Here is a 27,396-nt window from a genome sequence, read left to right on the forward strand (position 1 = left end):
CAAGGAATTCTCCAGGCAAGAATACTGGAGAGGATTGCCATTTCCTTCTCCAGGGGATCTTCCTGGCCCAGGGATCAAACCCGCATCTCCTGCGTTGGCAGGTGTATTCTTTACCGCTGACTCACCAGGGAAGCCCTGAACCACCAAGATTAGGTCATAAAAGGCGTCGTAGCTTCCACCTTGCACTAGGTCAGTTGCTCTGGGAGAAGGCAGATGCCCTGGTGTGGAGACACTCAGGTAGCCCTTTGTGCCGACAGCCAGCAACAGCTCCCGAGCCACATGAGTGAACCACTTCAGAAGTGGATCCTGCAGCCCCAGCAGAGCCTCCGGTGACTGGGGCCCTGGCCAGCCTCATGGGAGGCCCTGAGCCAGAGCCACCAGCTCCTGTGCTCCTGAACTCCCAAGCCGACACCGTGTGGGAGAGTGAACGACGGTTGCTTCAGCTGCTGCGTGTGGGCTCTTCAGGCTCAGCCCTGGCTGGCACTGTGGTTCCTACAGAATGCTCTCCACCTCTACAGGGCTCTGAGCTGTGACCACTAGACCCCATTCGACCACCTCATTTCAGACCAGTCAAGTGCCCAGGGCAAGTTACTAGGAATGCTTTTTTATAACAAGTAATGACAGGACTTCCCTGGCAGTCCAGCAGTTAAGATTTTACACTTCTGCTGCGGGGAACACGGGTTCAATCCCTGGCTGGTGAACTAAGATCCCGCATGCTGCACAGTGCGCCGGGGGCTGCGGGGGGAAGTGATGGCACATAGACATCTTATCTGTAAAAGAAGATGGACCTTGAGGGAGAAGAAAAGAGGCTAATACTACTTTTCAGAGGTCCTGTGAGGCCCTTTACCTTCATTTTACCTGTGAATACAGGCCTGGTAATACCTATTTGCAGGGCTTTTGTGACAATTAGAAATAACATTTATTAGGAGAGTAGGATGTGCTGAGCCATAACTGCACTTAGTATTCAATCCTCAGAACAGCCTTCCGAGATGGGTCTCTTTTTCTCCCCATTTTACACACTGGGAGACTGAGGCACACAAAACTTACACGAATGCCCACAGCCGGAGGAGAGACCAGCAGGGCCACCTGAGACAAGTGAGAATGGGTGAACCCAGGGAAAGCTACACCCCGTCTGCTGACCTTCCCTGCGGGTCTTATTGAAGTCTCTTCTTTCTCTCAGATACACACACACACACACACACACACACACACACACACACACACGTAGACATGATGTGGCAAGCACTTTGGCTGCAGCCCAAGGTGGCTTGCTAAACCCACAGTTCCTTTTTTCTCTTTCCACCAAGGAGGAGACATAATGAAAGCTATCCTCAATGAGAAAGTAGAGAAAGAACAAGTTTATTCCAGAGCAGTCCTTGAAAATTCCCAGTGTGAAGCAGCCTAGGAGGAAAGGGGCCCTCTCTTACAAAGTTGTGGGAAAGGATAAACTGAACAGTGCTCTCCAATGGCAAGCTGGCAGTAACGATCAACATTCTAACCTTGGCCTGAGCGATAACCATTTCTGGGAATCTTTTCTACAGAAATTCTACTGGAAGAGCCCAGAGATACACAAAAAGAGACACCCTGCCACGTTGTCTGTGACCGAAACACAAAACAGCCTGCCTGTCTACCCACAAGCCAATATTGGTATACCTGTGCTGCGGAAACCCGGAGGGCTGTCAGAAAGAGCAAGGCAGACTGAAGGGATGGACGTTGAAGTACTCAGAAAAAAGCAAGTTGCAGAATAAGATTTAATTTCCTAGTTATTCTCAACTAATGGGAGATTGGCAGGGGGTGCAAGCAGCAGCACTTTGAGTCCTTTGAGTGTCTCCGACGTCTTCCTCCCCCACTCAGAGAAAACTCTGCTTTTAAAGGGAAAATAGATGACCTCTCCCCTTGAAGATTTTAAAGTTTTAACAAAACGGTCTAAAATTGTGCATTTAGTCTGTCCAAAATTTTGTTTATGAGTGTAGGTGAAATACATAGACACCAGAAATAAAAAGCATATATCCATACAACTTTGAACCTAGCAGACTCTCAGTAAGTAATTATCTAGTAAAGATTTTAAAATTAAATAAATAAGGGGGCTGCTGTGATTAGATGGGGCTTCCCAGGTGGCGCAGTGGTAAACTATCCACCTGTCAATGCAGAAGACACAAGAGACACAGGTTTGATCCCTGGGTCAGGAAGATCTCCTGGAGAAGGGAATGGCAACCCACTTTAGTATTCTTGCCTGGAAAATGCCATGGACAGAGGAGCCTGGCAGGCTACAGTCCATAGAGTCGTGAAGAGTCAGACACGACTGAGCGACTAACGTTTAACAGCTATGGGTATGTGTTTGCAAATACAAAGAAAAATGTCTGGAAAAATCTAGACGTATATAAAAGCTAATTGTGGTTATCTCTGAAATGTGGGATTGTTTGAGGAGGGAAGGAGTGGACAACACTTATTCGGGGACTATACTGTCTAATTTATGAACAGGTATTATTGTCATACTAAGATTTTTTTAACTATTTTTATTTTTAAAATGTTTGGTTGTGCTGGGTCTTTGTTGCTGCACTCGGGCTTTCTCTAGCTGGGGTGCAGGGAGGAGGCTGCTACTCTTTTTGGGGGTGCAGAGGCTGCAGTAGTTGTGTGGCACGTGGGTTTTAGTTGCTCTGCAGCAGGCGGGCTCTTCCAGGACTGCGGATTGATCCCATGTCCCCCTGCACTGGTATGTGGATTCCTATCCTCTGTACCACCAGGGAAGTCTCCAGGAGTCTTTTTTTAAGAAAAAGGAAAAAGACCTTTGTATCAAAGGCAGCGTGAGACTGGCTGTTGGTTTCTTGGCAGAGGGAATGGGATGAGGCTGAGGTGAGACAAGAACATATTATCTCTATGGTAGCTACAGGCCCCTCCACAGAGCTACCAGGAAATAAATTTAAAATGAAGCCTGCACTGAGCTGACGTGACTAAACCTGCATTGTTGGCTGTGGAGGCGTGCTGACATCAATAGCACTTCCCCGCCGAGGCGTGCGACCTCCCATCACTGTCTGCTTTTTGGTTATGAAAAGGTCAGCGTTTCTGTCTCTTTAGTTAATGACCAGACCTCTTGAGCCTCTTGTCTAGCATCTTCAGGCACCTCAAGAGCCTGCCTGCCCAGCAGCACCGGGTCACAGATTGTATAGCAAGGGGACAACCAGCCCATCTTCTGAATTGGGTCTCCAAGATCGCCAGGATGAAATCCAGACCTGTGGTATCTCAGAATGTGACCTGGCTTGGAGACAGGGCCTTTATACATGTAATGCAGTTAAAACGACCAGAATGACCAGGGTCCCTCGATGAAGAGGTCAGGACCCAAACACACAGAGGGTGGACCACGTGCAGACATGGAGAGGACGGCCGTCCACAAGCCCTATCCTTACAATTTTAATCTACATTTGAAACATTTTCGGCTTCCCTGGTGGCTCAGACAGTAAAGTGTCTGCCTGCAGTGCGGGAGACCCGGGTTCAATCCCTGGGTTGGGAAGATCCCCTGGAGTAGGAAATGGCAACCCACTCCAGTACTCTTGCCTGGAAAATTCCATGGACTGAGAGGCTCCTCAGAGCTTGGTAGGCTATAGTCCATGGGGTCGCAAAGAGTTGGACACGACTGAGAGACTTCACTTCACTTTTGAAACATTTTCAAAATACAGTTAAAACTTTAAATAAAGATAGGATGAAAGAGTCCATCTCCTGGGAATCCGACGGCAGATCCTGGGGGGCAGAGGCCTGAAAAGACCTCCAACTTCTGGGCAAGAGGGTTGCAACTTAAGTGCAGTTTTTCAATGACTTTATTTTACCATGATTTTCCCTCCAAATGTCTACTGTCCCTGTAATATCTAAGGATCCTGGACTGTGTCTCTAGAAAGAATAAAGGACGCAGTTCTTGTCTGACAGGTGACTGAAGAAAGCCTCACATGGCTTCTGCTGACCGTCAGGCTTAGTTTTCACATCCAGTCGGAGGAGGGGCCCTTGTGGTCTGGGAATGTGGTCTCCTCTCTCCATCAGCTTGGCTCGCTTGATTTAGCAGGACAGTTCCTGATCAGGCTTCCCCGCAACCGGTCCTCACCTCCGATGATCTGCCCCAATGGCGTCTGTGACTCTGGCGAAACCCTGCTCCCTGGAAAAAGAACAAAACCATTTCAGCAAATGAATGGTAAAGGAAAGGCCCGGCTTTTACTGGAAGCCCACATTCAACCAGGCTGCATCTGGTCGGGGACCGTGCCTGCCCCGCAATCCCAAACGCATACCTCATCCCCTCTGAACTGTCTTCACCCAGGAATCTCCCCAGGTCTTCAGACCAGGAAGGGAATCCACTGTAAGTACTGACAGTTCCCTGACCTCAAGCCAGTGTTACCGAATTAACAGGACTGTGGCCAGAATGCCTTAGGCCTATAAACACCACTGTCTTGGAAGTTAACTTTAATTCTTTGGCACTGTACGACCTTTGTCAAAAGAGCAACAGGGAAATTTCCCCCAGCATTTGGGGTGTACCCCTCAGATGCTTTTTGAATGAAGAATAGAGACAGGTGAAATCCCCTTGATTGAGTCATTCTGAGTTGGTTGATAACCACATTAATTTTGCCTGGTTCAAGCCACACGTGGCCCCACTCACTTCAAAAGGGCTTCCAGCTCCCGCTTGACCCCGCCCACCACGGGCGGGCCCCGGTAGGTGAGGGCCGTGTACAGCTGCACCAGGGAGGCTCCCGCCCTGATCTTCTCCAGCGCATCCTGCCCGCTGCTGACACCGCCAACTCCGACGATGGGAACTCTGCCTGCAGAGAAGAGCACGGGACATGGTGAGGAAGGGAGGGCGAGACATGAGAACAGGAGCTCAGTCTGGCTCCGGCCGCAGCCCCCCGCTGAGGGTGGAGGTTCAGGAACCCCAGTCCCATCACAGCCCCGGAGCCCGCGCACACAGAGCTCTGAATACAGACACGGAGTCCTTGCCTTGGGTGAGCGCATACATCTCCCGGATGGTTTGCGTTGATAAATCCCTGAGGGGCTTCCCGCTCAGCCCTCCTGGTTCAGAGCGCAGGGCACCCTGGAGGCTGGCAGGGCGACTCACTGTGGTGTTTGTGACGATCAGTCCATCGATGCCCAACTGCAGAGGGAGACAGAGAAAGAGCCCCCTGGTCAGGGCATGACGGGTTTGGAGAAGCTTCCCTGGAGGTCTGAGACAGCGGTGGGCCGGGCGCCCACACCCAAGCCCCCAGAAGCGAGCCAGACCTCGCGCATTATACTTCCTGGGCAAGCGTCAGAATGAGCCTCAACACGACAGTAACAGCCATCACGTACCAACTGCCGGTATGGTTCCGCCAGGATGGGGTTTAGTCCCTGGAGCAACTCAGTCTAGAGTGTCCTGTGCCAAGGCCTGCAGGTAGTAAGAGGTGGAACTAGGACTTGAAGCGGGACCGCGGGGCTCAGACTGGGTGTGCACTGGTCTCCCATGACACCGATACCCGGTGTTAGACTGGAGACAGAACGCGGCACTCTGACCAAGGCTGGAGGATGCACAACCCTTAAAGCCCGTGCTGGAGGAAGAGGAGGAAGAAGCAGGAGAAAGGGACCCATTCAAACACTGCTCCAAACATTTACTTTCTTCTTACTGGCATATCTCGTTTTATGGCACTTCACTTCATTGTGCTTCACAGACACTGAGTTTTTTACAAGGTGAAGGTTTGTGGCAACCCTGCAGTATCAGATGATGGTTAGCATATTTTCAGCTATAAAGTATTTTTTAATTCAATGACATACATTGTTTTGGACTTCCCTGGTGGTCTAGTGGGTAAGACTCTGTGCTCCCAATCCAGGAGGCCTGGGTTCAATCCCTGGTCAGGGAACTAGATCCTGCAACTAAGACCCGACACAAGCATGTCAGGATGGCCGAGTTGGTGTAAGGCACCAGGTGTCTAAGACCCAGCACAGCCAAAGTAAGTAAATAAACAAGTAAATATACTTTAAGTGGAAGGGCAGTTCCAAGAATAGAGCTATTACCAGAGATATCTGCAAGGATCACTTAAAAAAAAATAAAAGGTAGGTACATTGTTTTTTTAGAAGCAATGCTATTGCACACTGAACAGGCTGTACTAACGTAGTCTGTGTGTCCTGGGAAACCAAGAAGTTCCCATGACTTGCTTTATTGCAGTGGCAGAACTGAACCTCCTATATCTCTGAGGTATGCCTACATATGAACAGAGGAGCCTGGCAGGCTACAGTCCATGGGGTGGCAAAAAGTCAGACATGATTCAGTGACTAAACAATAATGTCTATATGTGATACACTGAATCACGACAGACCAAACCAGCCCTTAATATACCACAAACTGCCATCCAGGCTAACCCAGCTGGTCAGGTGGCCTCTACAGGCTGTGAAGGGTGTCCCCAGGCCCTGACCCTCACCTCTCTCACCACGCTGGCAATATCCTCCTTGTCCTGGGCTGTGAGGTCAGGAGCAATCTTCACCAGGACAGCTGGCTTGTGGGCCACCTTCAGGGCATCCCTCTCCTGCAGCACCTACAGCAACACGGGGCCAGAGATGGGGACCCTGAGCCTGCAGCCACAGTGTGTCTTCACACCAGCTGTCAAACTAAGGCACCAGCAGTTTCTCTTTCTCCTTCTCTGGAAACACCACTCTCAGTTATGCAAACAACCCCATCAAGATAGATCTGCTTCCATTCTTTTAAACCAAGGACTCCCTGAGAGTGAGTTCCTAATGTCACTGGCATAGGCTAATACATTAAGGTTTATTTAGACTTTTGTCCCTAAAAGAGACAGCAAACACCATCACAAGTACTGTTTGATGAAAAGTCATTCTATCATTCATTCATTTAATGTGCCAGATGCTAGAACAGAGTGGTAAGTGAGAGGGCCGTGGTCCGTGCTCTCATAGACACTGCGGATTAACAGCAGGGATAGATAACTGAACAGTTGATTAATACTGAGCACAATCAGTGTTACATAGGGGATTAGAGGGAAGTGAGGGGTCCTAACTGGTCCAGGTCTTAAGGACAACTCGATAGTAGATAGCGATGCTGAAGCTTGGCCCTAGAAAATGAACAGTAGCTCAAACTAGTGGGGCGGGGCCTGGACATGTAATTACCCACCTTGGTCAGCAGGCAGTGCAGTTCGGCCTTTCCCTGAAGGCGCCGCAGCCCACCCGTGTTGGGACTGGACACATTCACTACCAGGTAGTCAGCCAAGGGACCCAGGACTCGAACCCCCTCTGCGTAGTCGGAGGCAGCGTCCACCGAGGTCTTATTCTTCCCCAGGTTTATTCCCAGCGGCAGCCCATCTGTAAATATCACTGGTCAGGATTTTGTCCCCACTCACCATTTCCCACACAATATTTTGAAGCCATCCTTGACCAGCAGCCCATGAACAGCCTAAGGCCTTCCAGCTCCAAATGTGACCTTGCCCACACCAGCTGACAAACCCTGAGCTACGCATGGTGCCCTGCCTGCCGGCCTAAACCCACCCTCCACCTTCGTCTGCACAGCCGTGCTGGGCAGCTACTAGGACGTTTCCCTGCTTTGTCGCTTTGCGCCCTTTTTCTTTTTTTAAATTTAATAGGGCATGGAGACATTAGGAGTGCAACTACTAGTGATGAAAAAGGTAGGGCTTGTAACCGCAGTACAGCTGGGAAGAGGCAAGTCAACAGCCTGCCGGGGACAGCTGCTGACTCTCAGGGGCTGCTTGTTGCACTTGGGTCAAGTAACTGGGTGTGTGGTTGTGAAGAAAACGCAAAATTAAAGCATACATATAAAATAGACTGGAAAATATTTTCGATTCTCATGTCTAAAATGAAGAGGCATAACGGTTTTATGACTTCCGTCCTGAGAAGGGACTCCCCTTCTAACTAAGGTGACCGCACATCCCAGAGCTTCCGGGCCAGCCCTGAACACTCCTGTAGCCTGTCGATAATTATTCGTGCCTGTGTCCCTTCCACTCCCAAAAGTGTTGTCTCAACGTGCACAGTAGGTAATATGGTTACCTTACTCTAAAATACAGGGAATTATCACCTGACTTGTATTTTCGACTTTCAGTGTGTTTCCAAAAGGTATTTTTCTATGTGTGAAAGCAAGGGCTTGTCTGTACTTGATTTCTCCTGGGATACCACCTTATCTGCAAAGGATAAACTATATTCACGGTGTCAGCTGTTTTTCCCACCAGTTGGCTGAGAGAAGATCTGAGACATCCAGCTAGTTCACAAACCGTGTCAGGTCAGAGAGGGTCAAAGACCACCACCTGGTCCTGCTATCGCACACTGTAAATGCAGTCCCTGTTTTATCACCGCTTGAATGTAAATGAGATTCGTGTAGCTAATTTCATAGGTGGAGGGGAGGAGAGGGAACCCAATTAGACAAGTTATATAACAGGGTCTCCAAGCTTCCCAAATCAAGCTAAGATGGTTTGGAAGCTGTAATTTTTTTCCACCAGGCAAACTGGTTTAAAAGAGATCATCTTCATATAGCCAGTGGGTCTTTCATTAGTAGTCATTTGCCCCAAGCGACAACATTTGGGGTTTAGACAAAAATAGCTGAATTGCTCTAGCCCCAAAGGGCATCACAGCTTTTCACAATTCAAGTTTATTGGCATGATGCAAGCGATTAAGCTGTCTTCAAGGCTTCCAGCTGCCGCTAAACACGATGTGCAGAGCTCTGCCGTGGGACTCTGCTTCACCCCAACAAATGTCAGCACCAGAGTTGGGGCTGAGGGGCCAGGCAAAGGAGTACAGAGGAGAAAAGTGGTAGAAAGGGCACTGTGGGCAATTAAACGAAGGAAAGGGAGGCCAGGCAAGAGAGTATCACACACCATGCCAGTGCTGTTGTGACCTGCAAGCCCCCCAGGTGGCAAGGTCTACCGTAGAGCAGGGTCTGGGTCTACCAAAGCCAGGGAGTTCCAAGCAAGGCCACTTCCTACTCCCCAAATCAGAGGCTGCTAACTTTCAGTCTTGCTTCTAGAAACGAAGCCAATATCCACAGGTTTTTTTCATCTCACCACCAGGACATCTAACGAGGCTAAACTTCTGGAAGGCATTCCAGAGGGGCCTGCTGAAAGAGGAAGATGGCCGTAGCCTCACCCAACCCCAGAAGTTTCCTGGGAAGATACGGTGAAGACTCTGTGCCAGGACCACTACGTGCACCCCAAGGGCCAGCAGGGCAGAGAGCCCCAGGAACGAACATCAGCACCTCGAAGGCGGCCTTTGAAAATGCATGGTGTTTCCAGGCCAGTCATGGAGGATACTTTCCCAGTGCTGGAAATAGTTATCCCTGAGTGGGGAAGAGTGTGAGCAACGTTAGCGTTCTTCGTGTTTCCCTGCAGTTACTAACGGGTCTATCATTAGCATGCATCACTTCTATGATGGAGAGAAGGAGAACAGAGCAGGGTGTACGAAGAAGGCGCCCAGGCCCTGCTCGTGCGACCACAGAGCAGCCCCTCTGCACTACTTGTTTCCAGGTCGCCCACTGTGACACAGGTTACATAACAAAGCAGGAGCTAAGTGTTATCTTTGTTCAACTGCAAAGTTCAGTTAAAAGCTTGGATGCTGTACTGGAGCCAGGGAAATTCCTCTGGGAGAGGAGCCCTGAGTTCCACACTTTTTTTTTTCTTATTGCTCAATCATGTTCACTTCACTGGGAACATTGCTGACTTTCTCCCACAAGTTTCCTTCCAACAGCTGGGGAACCGCCCTCTGATGCAGTGCCCGTTACCTTCTGTGAGCCTGGCCTGCGTCTGCTGTCTGGCCCGTAACCTGTGTTCCACCACTGAGAGTCCATGACTGTTAAATCCGTATCTGGAGCACAGAAGAGCACAAGGGACAAAGAAGAGAGGGACAAAGTTAGGGCCCTCAGGCAGAAAGCAAAGACTAGAGAGGTGGAGATGGCTCCTTGACCACTTCACCACATGCGTGCATGCTAGTCACTTCAGTCATGTTCAATTCTTTGTGACTCTGGACTACAGCCTGCCAGGCTCCTCTGTCCCTGGAACTCTCCAGGCAAGAATACTGGAGTGGGTTGCCATGCCTTCCTCCTGGGATCTTCCCCACCCAGGATCAAGTCCACGTCTTGTCTCTCTTGTCTCCTCTATTGGCAGGCAGGTTCTTTACCACTAATGCAGTCTGGGAAGCCCATTTCACCATATATTTGTGACGTAAAAACAAAAGGAAAAATCAGTCAGTTCCTAGACTTCTATAGTCTAAACACCCCGGGAAGTTCTAGAGAACTTGCCAGAACACCATCAAGCACAGAGGGAAAAATTACAATTTGCCAACAAGTCACTCAGCCAACTAGCACTGTAAACAGCCCAGGCTCAACAACGTAGCTGCCCCCAGACCTGTCTGGATCCAGCCCCTCCTCCTTCCCATCCACTGCTGCCACGCAGTGGGACCTCACCACTCTGATAACCCATCTTCCCGCCTCCTGCCTCGCCCCACAAATTCGTCTCCTGGAACCCATCCTGCTTTCTCTCACCCAGTCGCCCTCTTTCTGGCCCAAGCCAGATGCTCCTTCACCTGCTGGCGTGCCTGGAGTGCTCTGTACTCATCTTCTCCTGACTTGGGATGCACATAAAGGCTGCCGTTCCCCTACCGGGTTACAGTCGTCTCGAGGACAAGAGACAACGTCTTCTCCATCACCTGCCACTAGACACTCCACAAAGGCTGGGCCTCGTCTCTCATCTCGTCCCAGCCCACAGAGGGGCACTGCTCTAATGACCGCCCCCTCCCTCCTCCTCCTCACCAGTGGAACCAGCTCCCCGATACAGGGTGAAAATGCATGTGACGGGGCTTGGTCACTGAGACACACAGTGCTGCCTACCATGGAGCTTCTGGGAAAAGACCCGCCTCCCCCCATACGCACACTTCCTTTTCCTTTCTGCTCTCTGATGTCCTCAGGTGAGGACAGATGCTTGCTGCTCAGGCTGCAAGAAGCGAAGGCCCACAGAGGTTGGACCAGAGTCCTGACGCTATCCCACTGCTCAACCAACCCTAGACCTGCCTACTACACCCATAATGAGGAGAAAATAACAACAAACACCCATTACTACTTAAACAGTAAGTAAGTTCTGCAGCCAGAAACACCTAATAGATACATGTACTCATTGACTCTGTTCTTTCAGCACCCACCCTGGGCCAGGCACACCTGGAGCCAGGAACACAAGGGCTGGGAGCTCAGGCCCTGCTCTCATGCCACTTCTCACACACTGGATCCCACCAGGCCCCGTCATCCTGGTACCCAGGGTTATTTGTGGCAGGTGAATCATAAACATTTTTTACCTGACCATTCTGAAGCTATCGATCCCACCCTACAGGGGAAAGATCAATAACTTAACGTCTAACGCTGGAAACTTTCCCTGAAACAAGCACAATAAAGCAGGATGTGCAGCCAAATAAACCTTCCATACATCAGCCTCCCAGAAGGCCCTTAATGATCCCAAAGGTGCCTCCCAAACCTCCCCACCCCCGCCAAGGAGGCTCTCAAATACTCTTACCAGAAAGGAGGGACTTCTCCACTTTCTGGGTTTGCTGTAGCGAAAACTTTCCAGGGGTCACAAAGAGAAGGGCTTTACACAATCTAGAAGGATCTCTCTTCCTAAAAGCAGCTGTCTATATTGATCGTTACCTTTCCCAGTTACTGAAGGCAGGGGCTGTGCTGCCCGGTGGAAGAACCACTAACCACATGCGGCCACAGAGAGTGAAGCCTGGCCAGTCAAAGCGAGAATGCTATAAGGATGACGCGCTGGACTTCAGAGGCGTGGTGCAAGTAAAAGAAGGTACATAGCCAGTCATGTTTACATTGCTTATATATTAAAAGTATATATTAAGCATTAACAAGTATCGTAAATATTACAAATAATGTAGAATATATTATTAAAGTTAATTTTAATTTCACCTGTTTCTTTTCACATTTTTATTGTGGCTACTAGAATACTTTAAATTACACATAGGACTCCATAATATTTCTACTGGACAGAGCTGGGCAAGGGCCCTGGAAGTAACAATGTGGAAAGAGCACACACTCCAAAGTCAAGTGAGCCAACATCCATATCCACGTTCTCCTGCTTGTGACCTTGTGGACTGTAGCTGTTTTGTAGTCCTCCGAGCCCCAGCAAGTATATACATTAGACTGAAATCATAAAACCTGCTTTTATGCTCAACATGATTCCAGAACATTCCAAATGACAGAAAAATGTCCACATCACACGGCCGCTCACCTACCTGTTAATGATAGCTTGGTCTTCCGGGAGGCGGAAGACCCTGGGCCTGGGGTTTCCTTCCTGAGGTTCTGGGGTTACACTGCCTATCTCAACAAAACCAAAGCCCATCTTGTAAAGGCCATCCACCGCTTCCCCATGCTTGTCAAATCCTGCAGCGATTCCCACTGGATTTCGGAATTTATGGCCGAAGACTCTCACTTCCTAGGGAGAAGGAAAGAAAGTCACAGGCAGAAAAAGCCATTCTGGTGTTCCTCAAAGCGTGGTCCCCAGCATGCCTATGTCAGAATCACCTGCCTGTTAAACCTCAGGTCCCAGGGCCCACCCCTGGACTAAGGAATCAATCTTTGTCCAGGGGGGAGTGGAGTGGGGGGCAGAATGGAACTTCGAGGGAATTGATCTTTATCAGAGCTCTCCAGCTGATTCTGATGCCAGCCAGAGTTCGAGAACCATCAGGCTTCATCATCACCGAGGAGACAAACAGCGTTCCCACCATGGGTTGAACAGGAGACAGGTGCTGCCTTTTCTAATCACAGTTAAGGACTGCACCTTCTTATCCACTATCCTTGGTGGGAGAGAGTGGCTCATTGGTTTCAGCCCCTAGTGGGTGCTGTTCTGAAACAGGCAGCAAGATCCTTTCATCATCTTAGTAAGTCAGCCTCCGCTGTGTCCCTCCTCCTCAGCCAGGCGACACGAAGGCCCAGCAGAGCCCCCACGACTCCTGTCCTCAGCTGGGCAGCTCTGATTGCTGGGCCCCAGATCCAGGCTGGGAGGACCAGGTTCTTCCCTGGCAGATGTGGGCTGGATTCCTGATTGTTCATCAGAATGAGAATGATTTGTCAGGTCAGGTCCGACTCCTGAGTGATTCAGGATTCTCACCCTGATGGGAGCCAACAAATCTAGTAGCAAGACAGATACGTTAAAAGGTGGGAAAGGGATCAGCCTATCATAAAACCAGCAGTTGCCAACGGGGTTGTCTCTGTCAGCTGATGTTGCAGGAAAGTCTTTGCCGGGACTAGCAAGGGTCCAGGCTGACAGCATCAGGTCCCAGAAGCAAAAAGAAGAAAGGCCTGCTCCAAAAAGGGGGAAGAACAGATGGAGGTGAGTGTGTGCACGTGGTTCCTCAGGGACTAGGAGGCAGGGGGCCACACTGGGGGCCGCGCTCCAGGAGGGCTCTTGACCCTAGCTGCACGACAGGCCCCCCAGGCAGCCCTCAGTCCTCAAAGCCCAGAGATGATGGTCAGATGGGGCTGGCACCAGTCCAGAGCACTGCGTACAGGTCTCCCTGGCTTTTCCAAAGTTCTCTCTATGCCACTTGGCTTTGCTATGAAAAAGCTACATTAGTAACCTGTTTTCTCTAACTAAAAGGAATCCAAAGAAAATTTTCACTTTTCTGAAAAATGGTGACACACACATCTTCTCAAAGCTGCAGGATGAGAAGTAAAAGAGAAACTAAGACGCAAAGGGAAAATGTAGGGAAGGCCGCTTTGACCAACAATAGTGACTCTACTCCAGAGAGGTCTGGGGGCTTCTTGGTGTTTTCTTCACATTCACATTATCCAAATGTCCCCCACTTGGTATGAGTCTCTTCAATGGAAACTGTCAGGGCTTACATGAGGATGTAGATTCTAGGCGGATGTGGATTCTCCCACTTTGTTTGCTGCAGAAACCCCAGCACACAGAAGAGTAAGGGAACACAGTGGTGCCCGTGATTAGATGCAGGAAGGAATGAGGCTGGGGCAGGAGCGGGATGCTCTCCTCAAAGGGTTTGGCTAGACATCCCTACATCACATTAGATGCTAGCGATGTTGGCATGCTTCCCTTTTCAGCAGAGGGGACTCAGCTACCTGACACCTTGGTGAGGCAGGGATGGTGGCTAAGGGGAAGGAGGCTGAGCCAGACTCCACGGGTGTGGATCCTGGCTCAGCCACTTCCTGGCCTCGTGCCCTTGGGTAAGTCACTTAACTCCTCTGCACCTCGGTGTTCCTGACCTATAGATGGGGATGACAGTTTGGGGGCTAACTTGAGATTCTGGTTTTCAAAAGGATCAGCCCCAGCTGAATAAATTAGGAGACTTTGACCTTGACCTTTGTGTCTGTCGCACAAGGGGTTATAGGAGCACCTACCAGCATGTCAGAGTCTTGAAACGCGGTGCGAGGAAGGAGCCCCAGGGAGGTGAAGCGAACAGCCAGCCTGTGGGCTGTCTCGGGGTCCAGCAGCCGCTGCAGAGCCGGCATCAAGAGTTCAGCATAGAAGTGCTCATCCCCTGTGGCCGTCAAGTAGCAGGCAAAGAGAAGTCCTCCACCCCCCAGGATCACCATGGCATCCTGGGCCCGCTTCTAGAAAAAAGCCAGTGGGATCCCCTCAAGGCCAGGCTGAGGCACCATCTCTAAACCCTTCACACTTTACAGGCTCACAGGGAACATAATGGCCTTTACATTCAGCCACATTCCTAGCCTTCTGCTAATGCTGGTCTCCTTCGTTCCTGCTCACATATTGGCCTCTACCGGCAGAGGCTGTATCTGCATTTCTGCAGACACTCACTCCTCTGCCCCAAAGGACTCCAGGCCAGGGGTTTCAAGAGGGGGAGTACCCCTGCGGCATGCAGCGAAAATTGGAGGAGACTGCTAATAGATTTAGTGAGTGTGCATCAGTAAAGTCAGAAGTGCCTCTACGACTTTTGAAAATCCTACTGACAGTCACTAGGTACAGATATCTGTTCATACTACCTGAGCCTAGAACCACAGACTATTTCCCCACATAAACACAATCCTGTGTGGTTTTCATCTGCACTGACTTTCCAGGAATGCAATTACCTTGTTGATTGAGGGCTGACCATACTGTTTAGCACAGAACATTAATAAGAATAACTCATCATCTCAGAAGACATTCCTGTGGCACTAGAATTTCTAAGTAGAGGCTTACACACCTGACTCACTACCTAGATGACTCATGCCCTAATATTTATGGGTCAAAATACATATTATTATAAATTTGTTTCTCCTTTATATTCCAATTAGGACATTATGTTGACCTTTTAAATTATATATATAAAGATTGCATTATACATAAATTCCACTTCAGGATGCAAGAGGGTTGCAAAAAAATTTTTTTTCTCAGGTTTTTTTTTTTAAATTTTATTGAAGTATAGTTGATTTATAATGTCTTAACTTTTGCTGTATAGCAAAGTGATTCGGTTATACATACATATACTTTTCCATATTTTTCCATTATGGAAAATGGGTCATGGGATCCATTATCACTGGATATTGAATACAGCTCCCTGCGCTACACAGCAGGACCTTGCTGTTTAGCCATCCTGTATGTAATAGCTTCATCTGTCAAGACCCAATCCCCAACCCTTCCCTCTTCCGCCTCTCCTACCCCTTGGCAACCACAGCTCTGTTTTTACATCCAGCATCACGCCTTCTTGCACCAAGCCCAAACATGCTCATGACACTTTACTTATCACTGCCAGGTGCTGGGGCACTCACTCATTCACCCCATAGTGGCTGTGCACTCAACGAGGGATTCCAGGCTCAAGTCCCTGCCTTCATAAGGAGTACAACCTCAGGAGGAGAGAGAAATCAATGGTCATGCAAACATACAACAGTGCTCTGAAGAGAAAAGTGATGGGAGAGCCTAACCTAATCTCAGAGGTAGAGAAAGCCTTCCTCGAGGAAGTGTCTTAAAGCTGATATTCAAAGAATAAATAGAAGTTAGCTAGGCGCCAGGGCGGGGACGAGGGTAAAGGCCCTCTACACTCTAGGCAGCAAAGGAGAATGAGATGCACCCAAGTAATGGGGGAAGGGGAAAGGTTTGTCTGGAATCAAGGAGTGAGGAAAAGTGTGGCTTAAAAATAAGCTGGGGAGGCAGGCAGGGGTCCTGGCCAGAATAGTTTTGAGTTTGGTTCCCTAAACAAGGAGGTGACCTGCTCAGCTTTGCCTTTAAGGGTCACTCCTAGCCATCACCATAGATCTAGTATTGTCTACACTTCTAGCCTCCTCCAGGAGATTGTAGGAACGCCCCTTGCGTGGATCCACAGATATGTGAGTGCCGTTACAAAAACCCTGCCCTAGAAGTTTATCTGAAAAGGCTGGCACTATGTTTTACTGTCATTTCATTCCAGGTTGGATCCTGCACACAGTGCTAGGCGGTCCTGTGTTCACTAAGCGTTCCTGTGCTTAGTTCAATAAAAAGCCCACGTGCTCTTACATAGATCTACACTGTTTACACGTACCATTTACACAATGGCCAAGTACGTGTGTAAATGCACGCGCATGACCATCAGCAGGCGTCTGCAAAGCTACACACTCTAAGAGGCCCACGCTCTCGGAGCCGCCTCCCGTCCACACCTCGCCCGGCTTCCCGCCTGTGATTTTCCACGCTGCCACATTAGCAGCGCCAGCTGTACTCACTTTGAGCTGCCTCCACGCCATGCTCCTGCCGCCACTGGGCCCGCCTCCGACTCGTTTCCATTGGAGGAGGTGGAGATGTCCTCTAATCCCCGCCCCTCCGGGCGCCTCCCCTGCCCGCGGAGGGGAAGGCTCCGCTCCGCCCGGAGAGTCTGATTGAACGTTCATGCGCGGGCGCATTCGCGGTGTACACGCCTCTTCCGCCCGCTTGCCTCCCCGAGTCTTTGCTGCGGGGCAGCGCGCTCTAGCTGGGAGGACTTGCACGGCCTTGCAGCATCCTGAGTCCGTAGAGACGACTCCCTGTATGTTGAGTCTTAGATTCTAAGCAACTCTCACCAAGTTTTTGATCGTTCAAGTTAAACATTTTATTGATAAGAGTGTGTGTGCTTTAGATAAAGCGTGGGTTGAAAATGTATATAGGGCACTAAAAGGGTTGAAATGAATTACAGCACCGCGTAAGATACCTGAGTTGACTTTCCAAGAAAATTCCATGAACATCAGGTTTCACCCTAAAAATGCCTAAAACGTGCGTGTGTATGCATGTATATATGTTTATAAGGATGTTGGGAAAGTAAGACTTTGAGTTTGTGGGCAGTTTCTGTGCCCACGTTTATTTGTATTTATGATCTCATTTTGGTGCCAAGAAAGAGAACTAGCTAAAGTATATAAATGATGGATGTGCTAGAGGTGAAGATCAAATAACATGCTCTATGAACAAAGGTTTTCATTGAGTTAAAGGAAGGTGGTGAGTATTTGAAAACTAAAAGTGTCCTGCACCCAAACAATTCTTTCCCAGCTCAGACTTGGACTCCTCTGCCCAGAAACCTTCCCCCACAATTGCAAACTGCATTTTCTTGGCATTTGAAACATTTCAGTTTTCTAGCTTCAGTTCCCACTACTGTCCCCCTGCCCCCTCCCACTCCCCACCACAGAATTATTTCTTTGTGTAAATGCCTTCCCCTGTCTCACTCCAATGCATTTACTCTCATGAATGCCTCTGCCGAGATGCGTTTCATCTTCCTAGATATGGCCATCCTTCTATGTTCAAGTGCTGGAAATATAGGTTCCTCCTCTGAACCTTCATAGATATACACCATACCTCTCTAGTGGAACTTTCTGCATTTTTTTACATAGTTTATTTTTATTTGGGGTTGTGCTCAGTCTTTGTTGCTGTAGGTGGCTTTCTCTAGTTACTGGTGAGCCGTGGCTAGTCGTGGTTCTGGCGCGGGCTCTGGGCGCCTGGGCTTCAGCAGTTGCGACACAGGTTTTAGTTGTCTGGGGCTTGTGGAATCTTCCTGGACCAGGGATGGAACCATCTCCCCTGCATTGGCAAGCAGATTCTTATCCACTGTGCCACCAGGAAAGCCTGGAACTTCTGTATTAACTACACTTATTTTGTCTTTTTTCCCTCTAACTTAAAACATAAACTGATTTAGTTACAGTAGAGGCCGTACCGTGTTTTGTTATACCAATTACTTGACTATTGCAGTTTTTCAAAGTGAGGGGTATGTTCTTGGGGTCTACACTTCAGAGAATTTTGTATTTTGGTGTCCACTTCCTCAGTGATTTTTAAAGTACTGCAGGCATCACGTGGACCATTTGGAAAACATATCGAAACCTGCCAGGCAGTTTCTGTGCACACGTTTATTTGTATTTATGATCTCATTCTGGTGCCAAGAAAGGGAACTGGCTAACGTATATAAGTGGTAGGTGTGCCACAGGTGACATGCTCTGTGAACAAAAGTTTTTCATCAAGTTAATTAAAGAAAAGTGGTGAGAGGATTGGTTCTTCCCTTCAGCGGGAGTCAGTGTGCATGGCAAAGTCAAAAGAACCTGTGCGGCTGTAGGCCGGAACCATGTTTATCTGATAAGTGGCTATTTAGTTTGGCAAAATTTGAATTTAAGTGGTTTTCAGTTTTGTTTATATTTAATTTGTATTCATGCTTTCATCAAATATTTATTCTCTGGCTTTTATGATTATGTAAGAGCTTTAGGATAGAGTTTATGCCTAGATTTGCATATAAATGTATTTAAGAAATAATACAATAATTTAAATAAGTTCTAGGGGGTCTGCAAGAATGGTTTTCTTTTTTAAAGAAAATACGAAACTAAACTTTTAGCAACACTGGCTTAGATATTCATCACCCTCTATGCTCTTACAGGTTTGATTTAGCAAATAAAGGGCTATTACAATATTGCAAAGCTAAAAGCATAGCCAGTTGTGTAGACACAGGTGGTGCTGCCTCAGCTATGAGGGCCCGTTGCTTTATTGATCCCTAGCATTTGCTTTCAGCCTGTAGGAACGCCACCTGGATCCTTAAAACAAAACCTTTTGTCTCCTTGACAAATGACTCCCTATTTCCAAAAGAATAATAGTAATAAATAAGATGAGCCCACCAAGAATATATTTAAAAGAGCAGGCAGCTGCTGAGCCCCAACACTTTTCATGCTCACAGTTCGCAGTGAAAATGTTCTGCAAAGGAAGAACCTGGCTTGGGTTATACATCACAACAGGTTTTGTTCTAGGGAGTGAACTCCACAGCCCAGAGCAACGCGGAGGGAATAATTGTTTTCAGCTGAACAGCTTTCGGTGCAGCTTTGAGGAAGCAGAACGTTACTGTCATGCTCAGGGAGGACACCTTGCTTTCACCTGGAACCAGGAGGTTCAAGATCTCCTCTGGGACTTTCTGGAAAAAGAAAAGTGGTGGGTCGGGGGAAATGTAACGTTGCCGAAAAAACACCAAGAAAAAAACCATCCAGGTGAGGCTCTGAGGTTTAGTGTTCATGAAGGAAACTTCCTTACCTTTCCTCTGAGATGAGAGAAGGAAAGAAATGTGACTCCTTCTCCTTTTGTATGCAGAGAAATCAGTCACTTTGTTACCATTGTTCTGAAATGTCTCTACTTTTGTGCTCCAGCCTTTCATTTCTCTGTGTCACAAAATGATGAGATTTTTTTTGTCTCAGAGCCTATCAAAAGTTAATTTACCTGCTATTTGACTAAAAGTATTGTACAAGATTCTGAAATGGTTACTTTTTTCCTCGTAAATATCTATCATTCTCAGCCCCATGCTTCCTGACACAGAAGCTTAGAGAGAAATTATTTGCCAGTTGCCTTTCTTACACAGATATTTTCAAACTTAGGCAAAACAATCTTAGGGTATTAGAGAAAAGCTCAAGGCATTATTACATCATTGGGATTTTCCTGGTGGCTGAGATGGTAAGGAATCTGCCTGCAATGCAGGAGACCAGGTTCTATCCCTGGGTCAGAAAGATCCCCTGAGAAAGGAATGGCAACCCACTCCAGTATTCTTGCCTGGAGAATCCCATGGACAGATGAACCTGGTGGGCTACAGTCCTTGGGGTCGCAAGGAGTTGGACACCTTTGTTGATGTCTAGATAAGTTAATACGAAGCCTTGTGATAACACATCATATGAAAAAATAAACAGTCTATAATTTGTGTGTGTCAGGGGGTAGTCCTAAATTTCCAGCTACTGGAAGCTAGCAAAATTTGGTGTTCATATTTATTATTTTTTTAACTGTTCAACTTTTGAGTATGAGGCTCATCTGGGTCTGGTCTCCCTGCAGCAGATGTCACAGCCCGCCCAGCCACCAAGCCCGCCAGATGCGTCTACCTGACCAGAAGTCACAATCAGACCTCATCCAAAGAGGGCTCTTGCTCAGCGAAGCATTACTTCATTTGCCAAGCTGGTAAGTGATGAAGTTACATGCTGCCAAAGACCTAATTCTTAGAAACTGACTCTTAATAAGGAGAGCATGTGAGAGTATTAGATAGAGTCTGTGAGTGGACCGTAACGACTTCCTCCTGCAGCCCCTCTGGTCGTTGAGCAGGGTTGTGTCTTCATGGTCCCTTCATTTCTTGACCTGGATAGAGTGTGCACCCCCCAGTCCTTTCAGCACCTGGCCTTTACTGGGAAGAACAAGAAGCAAAAGAGGAGCATAGAAAGAATATGGTGGATTATAGGGGAGCTTGTTATCAATTCGAGGTTTGCTTCTTCAGAGGTAGGAGGTGAGAATTAAGGGGTAGTTGGGTTTAGTTTGGTTTGGTTTTCACATTAAGCAATGTTCTTCCTGGTAATAGTTACATAAAGCACTTATATTGTAGCTCGGTGAATTCTCAGAGGCCTTATGATGTCTCAGACTGTCTAGGTAAAAGTTCTGTTCTACTTTTTTTAAAAATCACAAATACATTCTTATTAAAATGTACAGCAGCTATGGATGCTTCATAAAACAGAAGACATTGCAATATTTTCCTATTACAAGGGAAAAAAAAGATCACCTTTCTCAAATACTGGCTGTTGAAAGGACCCAGTATTTCAAGTTTACATACTTTTAGCAGCACACCTCTCCTTCTTCACCCTGTCAAGCTCTTTGTGATATTCTTGTCTCTTTGCTGTGATGGCATGCTGCTGTCACTGAGGCCAAGGTTGGGAGCCTAGTCTCTGCAGAAGTCAGGTGCTCACATGTTTCATTCTCACAAACTGCGTCTCTAGTACTGGCAGTCATCTTACAATTGTGAACTGATTTTATCATCACAAGAGTTTTTTCACCCAACCCATCTCCAGGATTGGAAAGGCAGCCCCCTAATAGAGTCTAAACGATGGTGATTATTCATCCACTTGTCACTCTCCCAAGAGAGCTTTCAGACATTCTCAGCTACTCTTGGTTTTGGAGTGAAAATGCGTTTCCTAATATTATTTTTCTTGTACTTGCAAGAGACTTCTGCTGTAGAACATAGAATGTTTCTGCAGAAGGAAATCTTGGACAAAAAGAATTCCATTTATCCAAGCCAGTTCTGCAAATTCTGAGTCTGTGTGCCGATAACTAGAGGAAGTATGTCACCACAGTGGAAAGACTGCACTCGAGAGCCAGGCTTCCTGGGTTCACATCTTGTTTCTCCCACCCTGGACAACCGACTCATCCTCCATGGAGCCCAGTTTCCTTCCAAGGATTGTTATGAGGATGAAGATAATACAGATTACATAGAATATTAGAGCAATGCCTGGTATTGGCTGCCAGATTAATAGAGACACACAGACATTATATGAGGCCCGAGAAAGTAAGTACTTTCACCTTTAGAGCCAACCAGTTTATGAAAAGTGAGAGAACTGAAGAACATGTGAAATGGTGCCATGGGAATGTGATCATCAAAATCCAGAATTGGGAGGCTACGGGATAAACAACTCAGGTTTTACAACAAAGACATGACAAGATTGGGACAGAGAATGAGGAGGAAGTGGGAGAGGGCCACTTAGGAGAGTGGAAGTGAGAATAGACCAGGGAAAGACTGTGATTACCAGGCAGTACCCTCGAAGGCAGACCCCTCATGGTTCACGATCTTGAATTTAAACTGAGATGCAGTCAACAAGGTTACGTGATTTCTCTAGCTGTGGTCAGTAGCATAAGAAATAGCAAATATACAAAAGGGGGCATGTTCAAGAATGCTGTTGCCCACCTTCTGAACTTCTGTCTCTAACAGTAAGAATTATTGAATACAAGGGAAAATCCTATGCTTAGAATGCAGCTTCTTAAAAATGAACTTAATTCTCTGTTCACACTGTTGATCAAGTTGGTGCATTTTGAACTCTTGAATAGTATAAGGGGATGTGACTGTTCTTCAGTTGCTGCTGCTGCTAAGTCACTTCAGTCGTGTCTGACTCTGTGCGACCCCATAGATGGCAGCCCACCAGGCCCTGCTGTCCCTGGGATTCTCCAGGCAAGAACACTGCAGTGGGTTGCCATTTCCTTCTCCAATGCATGAAAGTGAAAAGTGAAAGTGAAGTCGCTCAGTCGTGTCAGACTCTGTGCAACCCCAGTTGCTAAGTCATGTCCAACTCCTTGCGACCCCTTGAACTGCAGTATGCCAGGCTCCTTTGTCCTTCACCATCTCCCTGAGTTTGCTCAAATTCACTTCCATTGAGATGTACTGTGTTCCAGAGCAAAAGACTTACTACAGAATTTCTACCTTGTTGTTCTTTGGAAAAACCGCAGGATAGTTATCTTTAATCTGTCTTTTCTTGATGATCATGCACTTGCATGTAGTGATTATTTTATAGACTTCCAGCTAGAGTTTTATCCAAAACGTTAACTTCTGTATTGGCCTCCAAATAGATGCCTTTTCAGACCAAGATGCCAGTTATGAAAGAAATGGAAACAATTCTCATTCACGTGGGAAGCTCAAGAGGACAAAAAAAGAAGTCATAAGACCGAGAAGCAAAGTGACCTCAGGTAATGTTACATCAGTTGCTGCCTTAATGGATGCACAAGACTGAATTAATGCTGAAATGTGTTGTCATGGGAAGGTACTCCGTTCAGTTCAGTTCAGTCGCTCAGTTGTGTCCGACTCTTTGCGACCCCATGAATCGCAGCACACCAGGCCTCCCTGTCCATCACCATCTCCCAGAATGCACTCAGACTCAGGTCCATGGAGTCCGTGATGCCATCCAGCCATCTCATCCTCTGTCGTCCCCTTCTCCTCCTGCCCCCAATCCCTCCCAGCATCAGAGTCTTTTCCAATGAGTCAACTCTTCGCATGAGGTGGCCAAAGTACTGGAGCTTCAGCGTTAGCATCATTCCTTCCGAAGAAATCCCAGGGTTGATCTCCTTCAGAATGGACTGGTTGGATCTCCTTGCAGTCCAAGGGACTCTCAAGAGTCTTCTCCAACACCACAGTTCAAAAGCATCAATTCTTCGGCACTCAGCCTTCTTCACAGTTCAACTCTCACATCCATACATGACCACAGGAAAAACCATAGCCTTGACTAAGACAGACCTTAGTCGGCAAAGTAATGTCTCTGCTTTTGAATATACTATCTAGGTTGGTCATAACTTTTCTTCCAAGGAGTAAGCGTCTTTTAATTTCATGGCTACAGTCACCATCTGCAGTGATTTTGGAGCCCCAAAAATAAAGTCTGACACTGTTTCCACTGTTTCCCCATCTATTTCCCATGAAGTGATGGGACCAGATGCCATGATCTTCGTTTTCTGAATGTTGAGCTTTAAGCCGACTTTTTCGCTCTCCTCTTTCACTTTCATCAGGAGGCTTTTTAGTTTCTCTCCACTTTCTGCCATAAGGGTAGTGTCATCTGCCTGTCGGAGGTTATTGATATTTCTCCCAGCAATCTTCATTCTGGCTTGTGTTTCTTCCAGTCCACCGTTTCTCATGATGTACTCTGCATATAAGTTAAATAAGCAGGGTGACAATATACAGCCTTGAGGTACTCCTTTTCCTATTTGGAACCAGTCTGTTGTTCCATGTCCAGTTCTAATTGTTGCTTCCTGACCTGCATACAGATTTCTCAAGAGGCAGGTTAGGTGGTCTGGTATTCCCATCTCTCAGAATTTTCCACAGTTTATTGTGATCCACACAGTCAAAGGCTTTGGCATAGTCAATAAAGCAGAAATAGATGTTTTTTCTGGAACTCTCTTGCTTTTTCGATGATCCAGCGGATGTTGGCAATTTGATCTCTGGTTCCTCTGCCTTTTCTAAAACCAGCTTGAATATCAGAGAGTTCACGGTTCACATCTTGCTGAAGCCTGACTTGGAGAATTTTGAGCATTACTTTACTAGCATGTGAGATGAGTGCAATTGTGTGGTAGTTTGAGCATTCTTTGGCATTGCCTTTCTTTGGAATTGGAATGAAAACTGACCTTTTCCAGTCCTGTGGCCACTGCTGAGTTTTCCAAATTTGCTGGCATATTGAGTGCAGCACTTTCACAGCATCTTTCAGGATTTGAAACAGCTCAGCTGGAATTCCATCACCTCCACTAGCTTTGTTCGTAGTGATGCTTTCTAAGGCCCACTTGACTTCACATTCCAGGAGGTCTGGCTCTAGATGAGTGATCACATCATCATGATTATCTGGGTCGTGAAGATCTTTTTTGTACAGTTCTTCTGTGTATTCTTGCCACCTCTTCTTAATATCTTCTGCTTCTGTTAGTTCCATACCATTTCTGTCCTTTATCGAGCCCATCTTTGCATGAAATGTTCCCTTGGTATCTCTAATTTTCTTGAAGAGATCTCTAGTCTTTCCCATTCTGTTGTTTTCCTCTATTTCTTTGCATTGATCACTGAAGAAGGCTTTCTTATCTCTTCTTGCTATTCTTTGGAACTCTGCATTCAGATGCTTATATCTTTCCTTTTCTCCTTTGCTTTTTGCCTCTCTTCTTTTCACAGCTATTTGTAAGGCCACCCCAGACAGCCATTTTGCTTTTTTGCATTTCTTTTCCATGGGGATGGTCTTGATCCCTGTCTCCTGTACAATGTCATGAACCTCATTCCATAGTTCATCAGGCACTCTGTCTATCAGATCTAGACCCTTAAATCTATTTCTCACTTCCACTGTATAATCATAAGGGATTTGATTTAGGTCATGCCTGAATGGTCTAGCGGTTTTCCCTACTTTCTTCAATTTGAGTCTGAATTTGGTAATAAGGAGTTCATGATCTGAGCCACAGTCAGCTCCTGGTCTTGTTTTGTTGACTGTATAGAGCTTCTCCATCTTTGGCTGCAAAGAATATAATCAATCTGATTTCGGTGTTGACCATCTGATGATGTCCATGTGTAGAGTCTTCTCTTGTGTTATTGGAAGAGAGTGTTTGCTATGACCAGTGCATTTTCTTGGCAAAACTCTATTAGTCTTTGCCCTGCTTCATTCCGCATTCCAAGGCCAAATTTGCCTGTTACTCCAGGTGTTTCTCGGAGAAGGCAATGGCACCCCACTCCAGTGCCCTTGCCTGGTAAATCCCAGGCAAGAGTAGGCTGGTAGGCTGCAGTCCATGGGGTCGCTAAGAGTCGGACACGACTGAGCGACTTCACTTTCACTTTTCAGTTTCATGCATTGGAGAAGGAAATGGCAACCCACTCCAGTGTTCTTGCCTGGAGAATCTCAGGGACAGGGAAGCCTGGTGGGCTACCGTTTATGGGGTCGCACAACGTTGGACACGACTGAAGCGACTTAGCAGCAGCCAGGTGTTTCTTGACTTCCTACTTTTGCATTCCAGTCCCCTGTAATGAAAAGGACAGCTTTTTTGGGTGTTAGTTCTAAAAGGTCTTGTAGGTCTTCATAAAACCATTCAACTTCAGTTTTTTCTGTGTTACTGGTTGGGGCATAGACTTGGATAACTGTGATATTGAATGGTTTGCCTCAGAGACGAACAGAGATCATTCTGTCGTTTTTGAGATTGCATCCAAGTACTGCATTTCGGACTCTTTTGTTGACCATGATGGCTACTCCATTTCTTCTGAGGAATTCCTGCCTACAGTAGTAGATATAATGGTCATCTGAGTTAAATTCACCCATTCCAGTCCATTTTAGTTTGCTGATTCCTAGAATGTCGACGTTCACCCTTGCCATCTCCTGTTTGACCACTTGCAATTTGCCTTGATTCATGGACCTGACATTCCAGGTTCCTATGCAATATTGCTCTTTACAGCATCGGATCTTGCTTCTATCACCAGTCACATCCACAACTGGGCATTGTTTTTGCTTTGGTGCCATCCCTTCATTCTTTTTGGAGTTATTTCTCCACTGACCTCCAGTAGCATATTGGGCACCTAATGACCTGGGGAGTTCCTCTTTTGGTGTCCTATCATTTTGCCTTTTCATACTGCTCATAGGGTTCTCACGGTGAGAATACTGAAGTGGCTTGCCATTCCCTTCTCCAGTGGACCACAGTCTGTCAGACCTCTCCACCATGGCCCGCCGGTCTTGGGTTGCTCCGCAGGCATGGCTTGGTTTCATTGAGTTAGACAAGGCTGTGGTCCTAGTGTGATTAGATTGACTAGTTTTCTGTGAGTATGGTTTCAGTGTGTCTGCCCTCTGATGCCCTCTTGCAACACCTACCCTTTTACTTGGGTTTCTCTTACCTTTGGCATGGGGTAGCTCTTCCCGGCTGCTCCAGCAAAGCACAGCCACTGCTCCTTACCTTGGACGAGGGGTATCTCTTTACCGCTGCCGTTCCTGACCTTCAACATGGGATAGCTCCTCTAGGCCCTCCTGCGCACTGCTCCTCGGGATGCTCCTCCTGGCCACTGGCCCGGCCTCGGGGTGGCTCCTCAGGGTCACCGCCCCTGGCCTCAGGCGCGCAGTAAATTTCCTTTACATTCTATTTTGTTTGATCTTAGTATTGCAGACTTTGCTTTCATTTTATATAGATCTGTTTTCTTGGTATTTTTTTTTGGCCATCCTCTTTTCACATATGTGCAAATAAAAGGCAAGTTGTTTTTTTTCCCCCGACAATGTTTTCCATCAAAAAAGTCTTCTTAAAATCCTTGTAAAGTCTTTCAAATCATAGTATGCTCAATTTTTTATTTTTGAAAAATAATGTTTCTTTTCAGTGACCTCAGTCAGTATCAGTGTGGGCTGATGATAGAGATTGCCTGACAGAACGGGTAAAAAGAGAAATTTAAAGTGGACCAAGTAATATTCTTAAGAGTAGGAGCTCACAGCTTCAAGGGTTAGGTGTCCTTGTCAACTAGCCCCTTAAGTTTCCTTTTAAAAAGCAATTTAGAAAGTGTTCTTTAAAAAACAAGAAAGAGTATTCTTGTAGAGACATTTTCTCATCTAGGGAGAATATATTTCTAAAGAACAAATGTAAAAATCAACTTTTCTGAATGCTTTGGAAATGGGTGCTTGTGAGTTAGGGGAAAATATAATGATATAATTCAGTTCAGTTCAGTCTCTCAGTCGTGTCCGACTCTTTGCGACCCCATGAATCGCAGCATGCC

At 47.1% G+C, this 27,396-nt stretch overlaps 2 protein-coding genes across 3 annotated transcripts in view; one reads left to right on the forward strand and one right to left on the reverse strand.

Annotated features, from left to right (window-relative positions):
- Positions 1-1,431: 1,431 nt before the first annotated feature.
- On the reverse strand, positions 1,432-16,698 carry DHODH (dihydroorotate dehydrogenase (quinone)). Of its 2 annotated transcripts, XM_068992184.1 has the most exons (9): positions 16,652-16,672; positions 14,360-14,572; positions 12,238-12,437; positions 9,734-9,816; positions 7,127-7,314; positions 6,423-6,536; positions 4,972-5,125; positions 4,637-4,796; positions 1,432-4,141 (listed from the first exon to the last, which is right to left on the reverse strand). In XM_068992184.1, the coding sequence occupies exons 1-9, from the start codon at positions 16,670-16,672 to the stop codon at positions 4,087-4,089; spliced, it is 1,188 nt and encodes a 395-aa protein (XP_068848285.1). In that variant the 3' UTR covers positions 1,432-4,086. The 2 variants fall into 2 exon arrangements, with proteins under 2 accessions (XP_068848285.1, XP_068848286.1); XM_068992185.1 differs by lacking the exon at positions 14,360-14,572 and having other exon boundaries at positions 16,652-16,698.
- A 2,418-nt stretch (positions 16,699-19,116) lies between these two features.
- Positions 19,117-27,396, forward strand: part of PKD1L3 (polycystin 1 like 3, transient receptor potential channel interacting) — an 81,542-nt gene continuing 73,262 nt past the window's right edge. Inside the window, 3 exon segments of the mRNA XM_068993038.1 lie at positions 19,117-19,408; positions 20,235-20,357; positions 22,779-22,895. Of these exon segments, the coding sequence (XP_068849139.1) occupies positions 19,117-19,408; positions 20,235-20,357; positions 22,779-22,895 (532 nt within the window).

The sequence above is a fragment of the Capricornis sumatraensis genome, chromosome 20 (assembly GCF_032405125.1).
Source record: "Capricornis sumatraensis isolate serow.1 chromosome 20, serow.2, whole genome shotgun sequence".
NCBI classification, from domain to species: domain Eukaryota; kingdom Metazoa; phylum Chordata; class Mammalia; order Artiodactyla; family Bovidae; genus Capricornis; species Capricornis sumatraensis.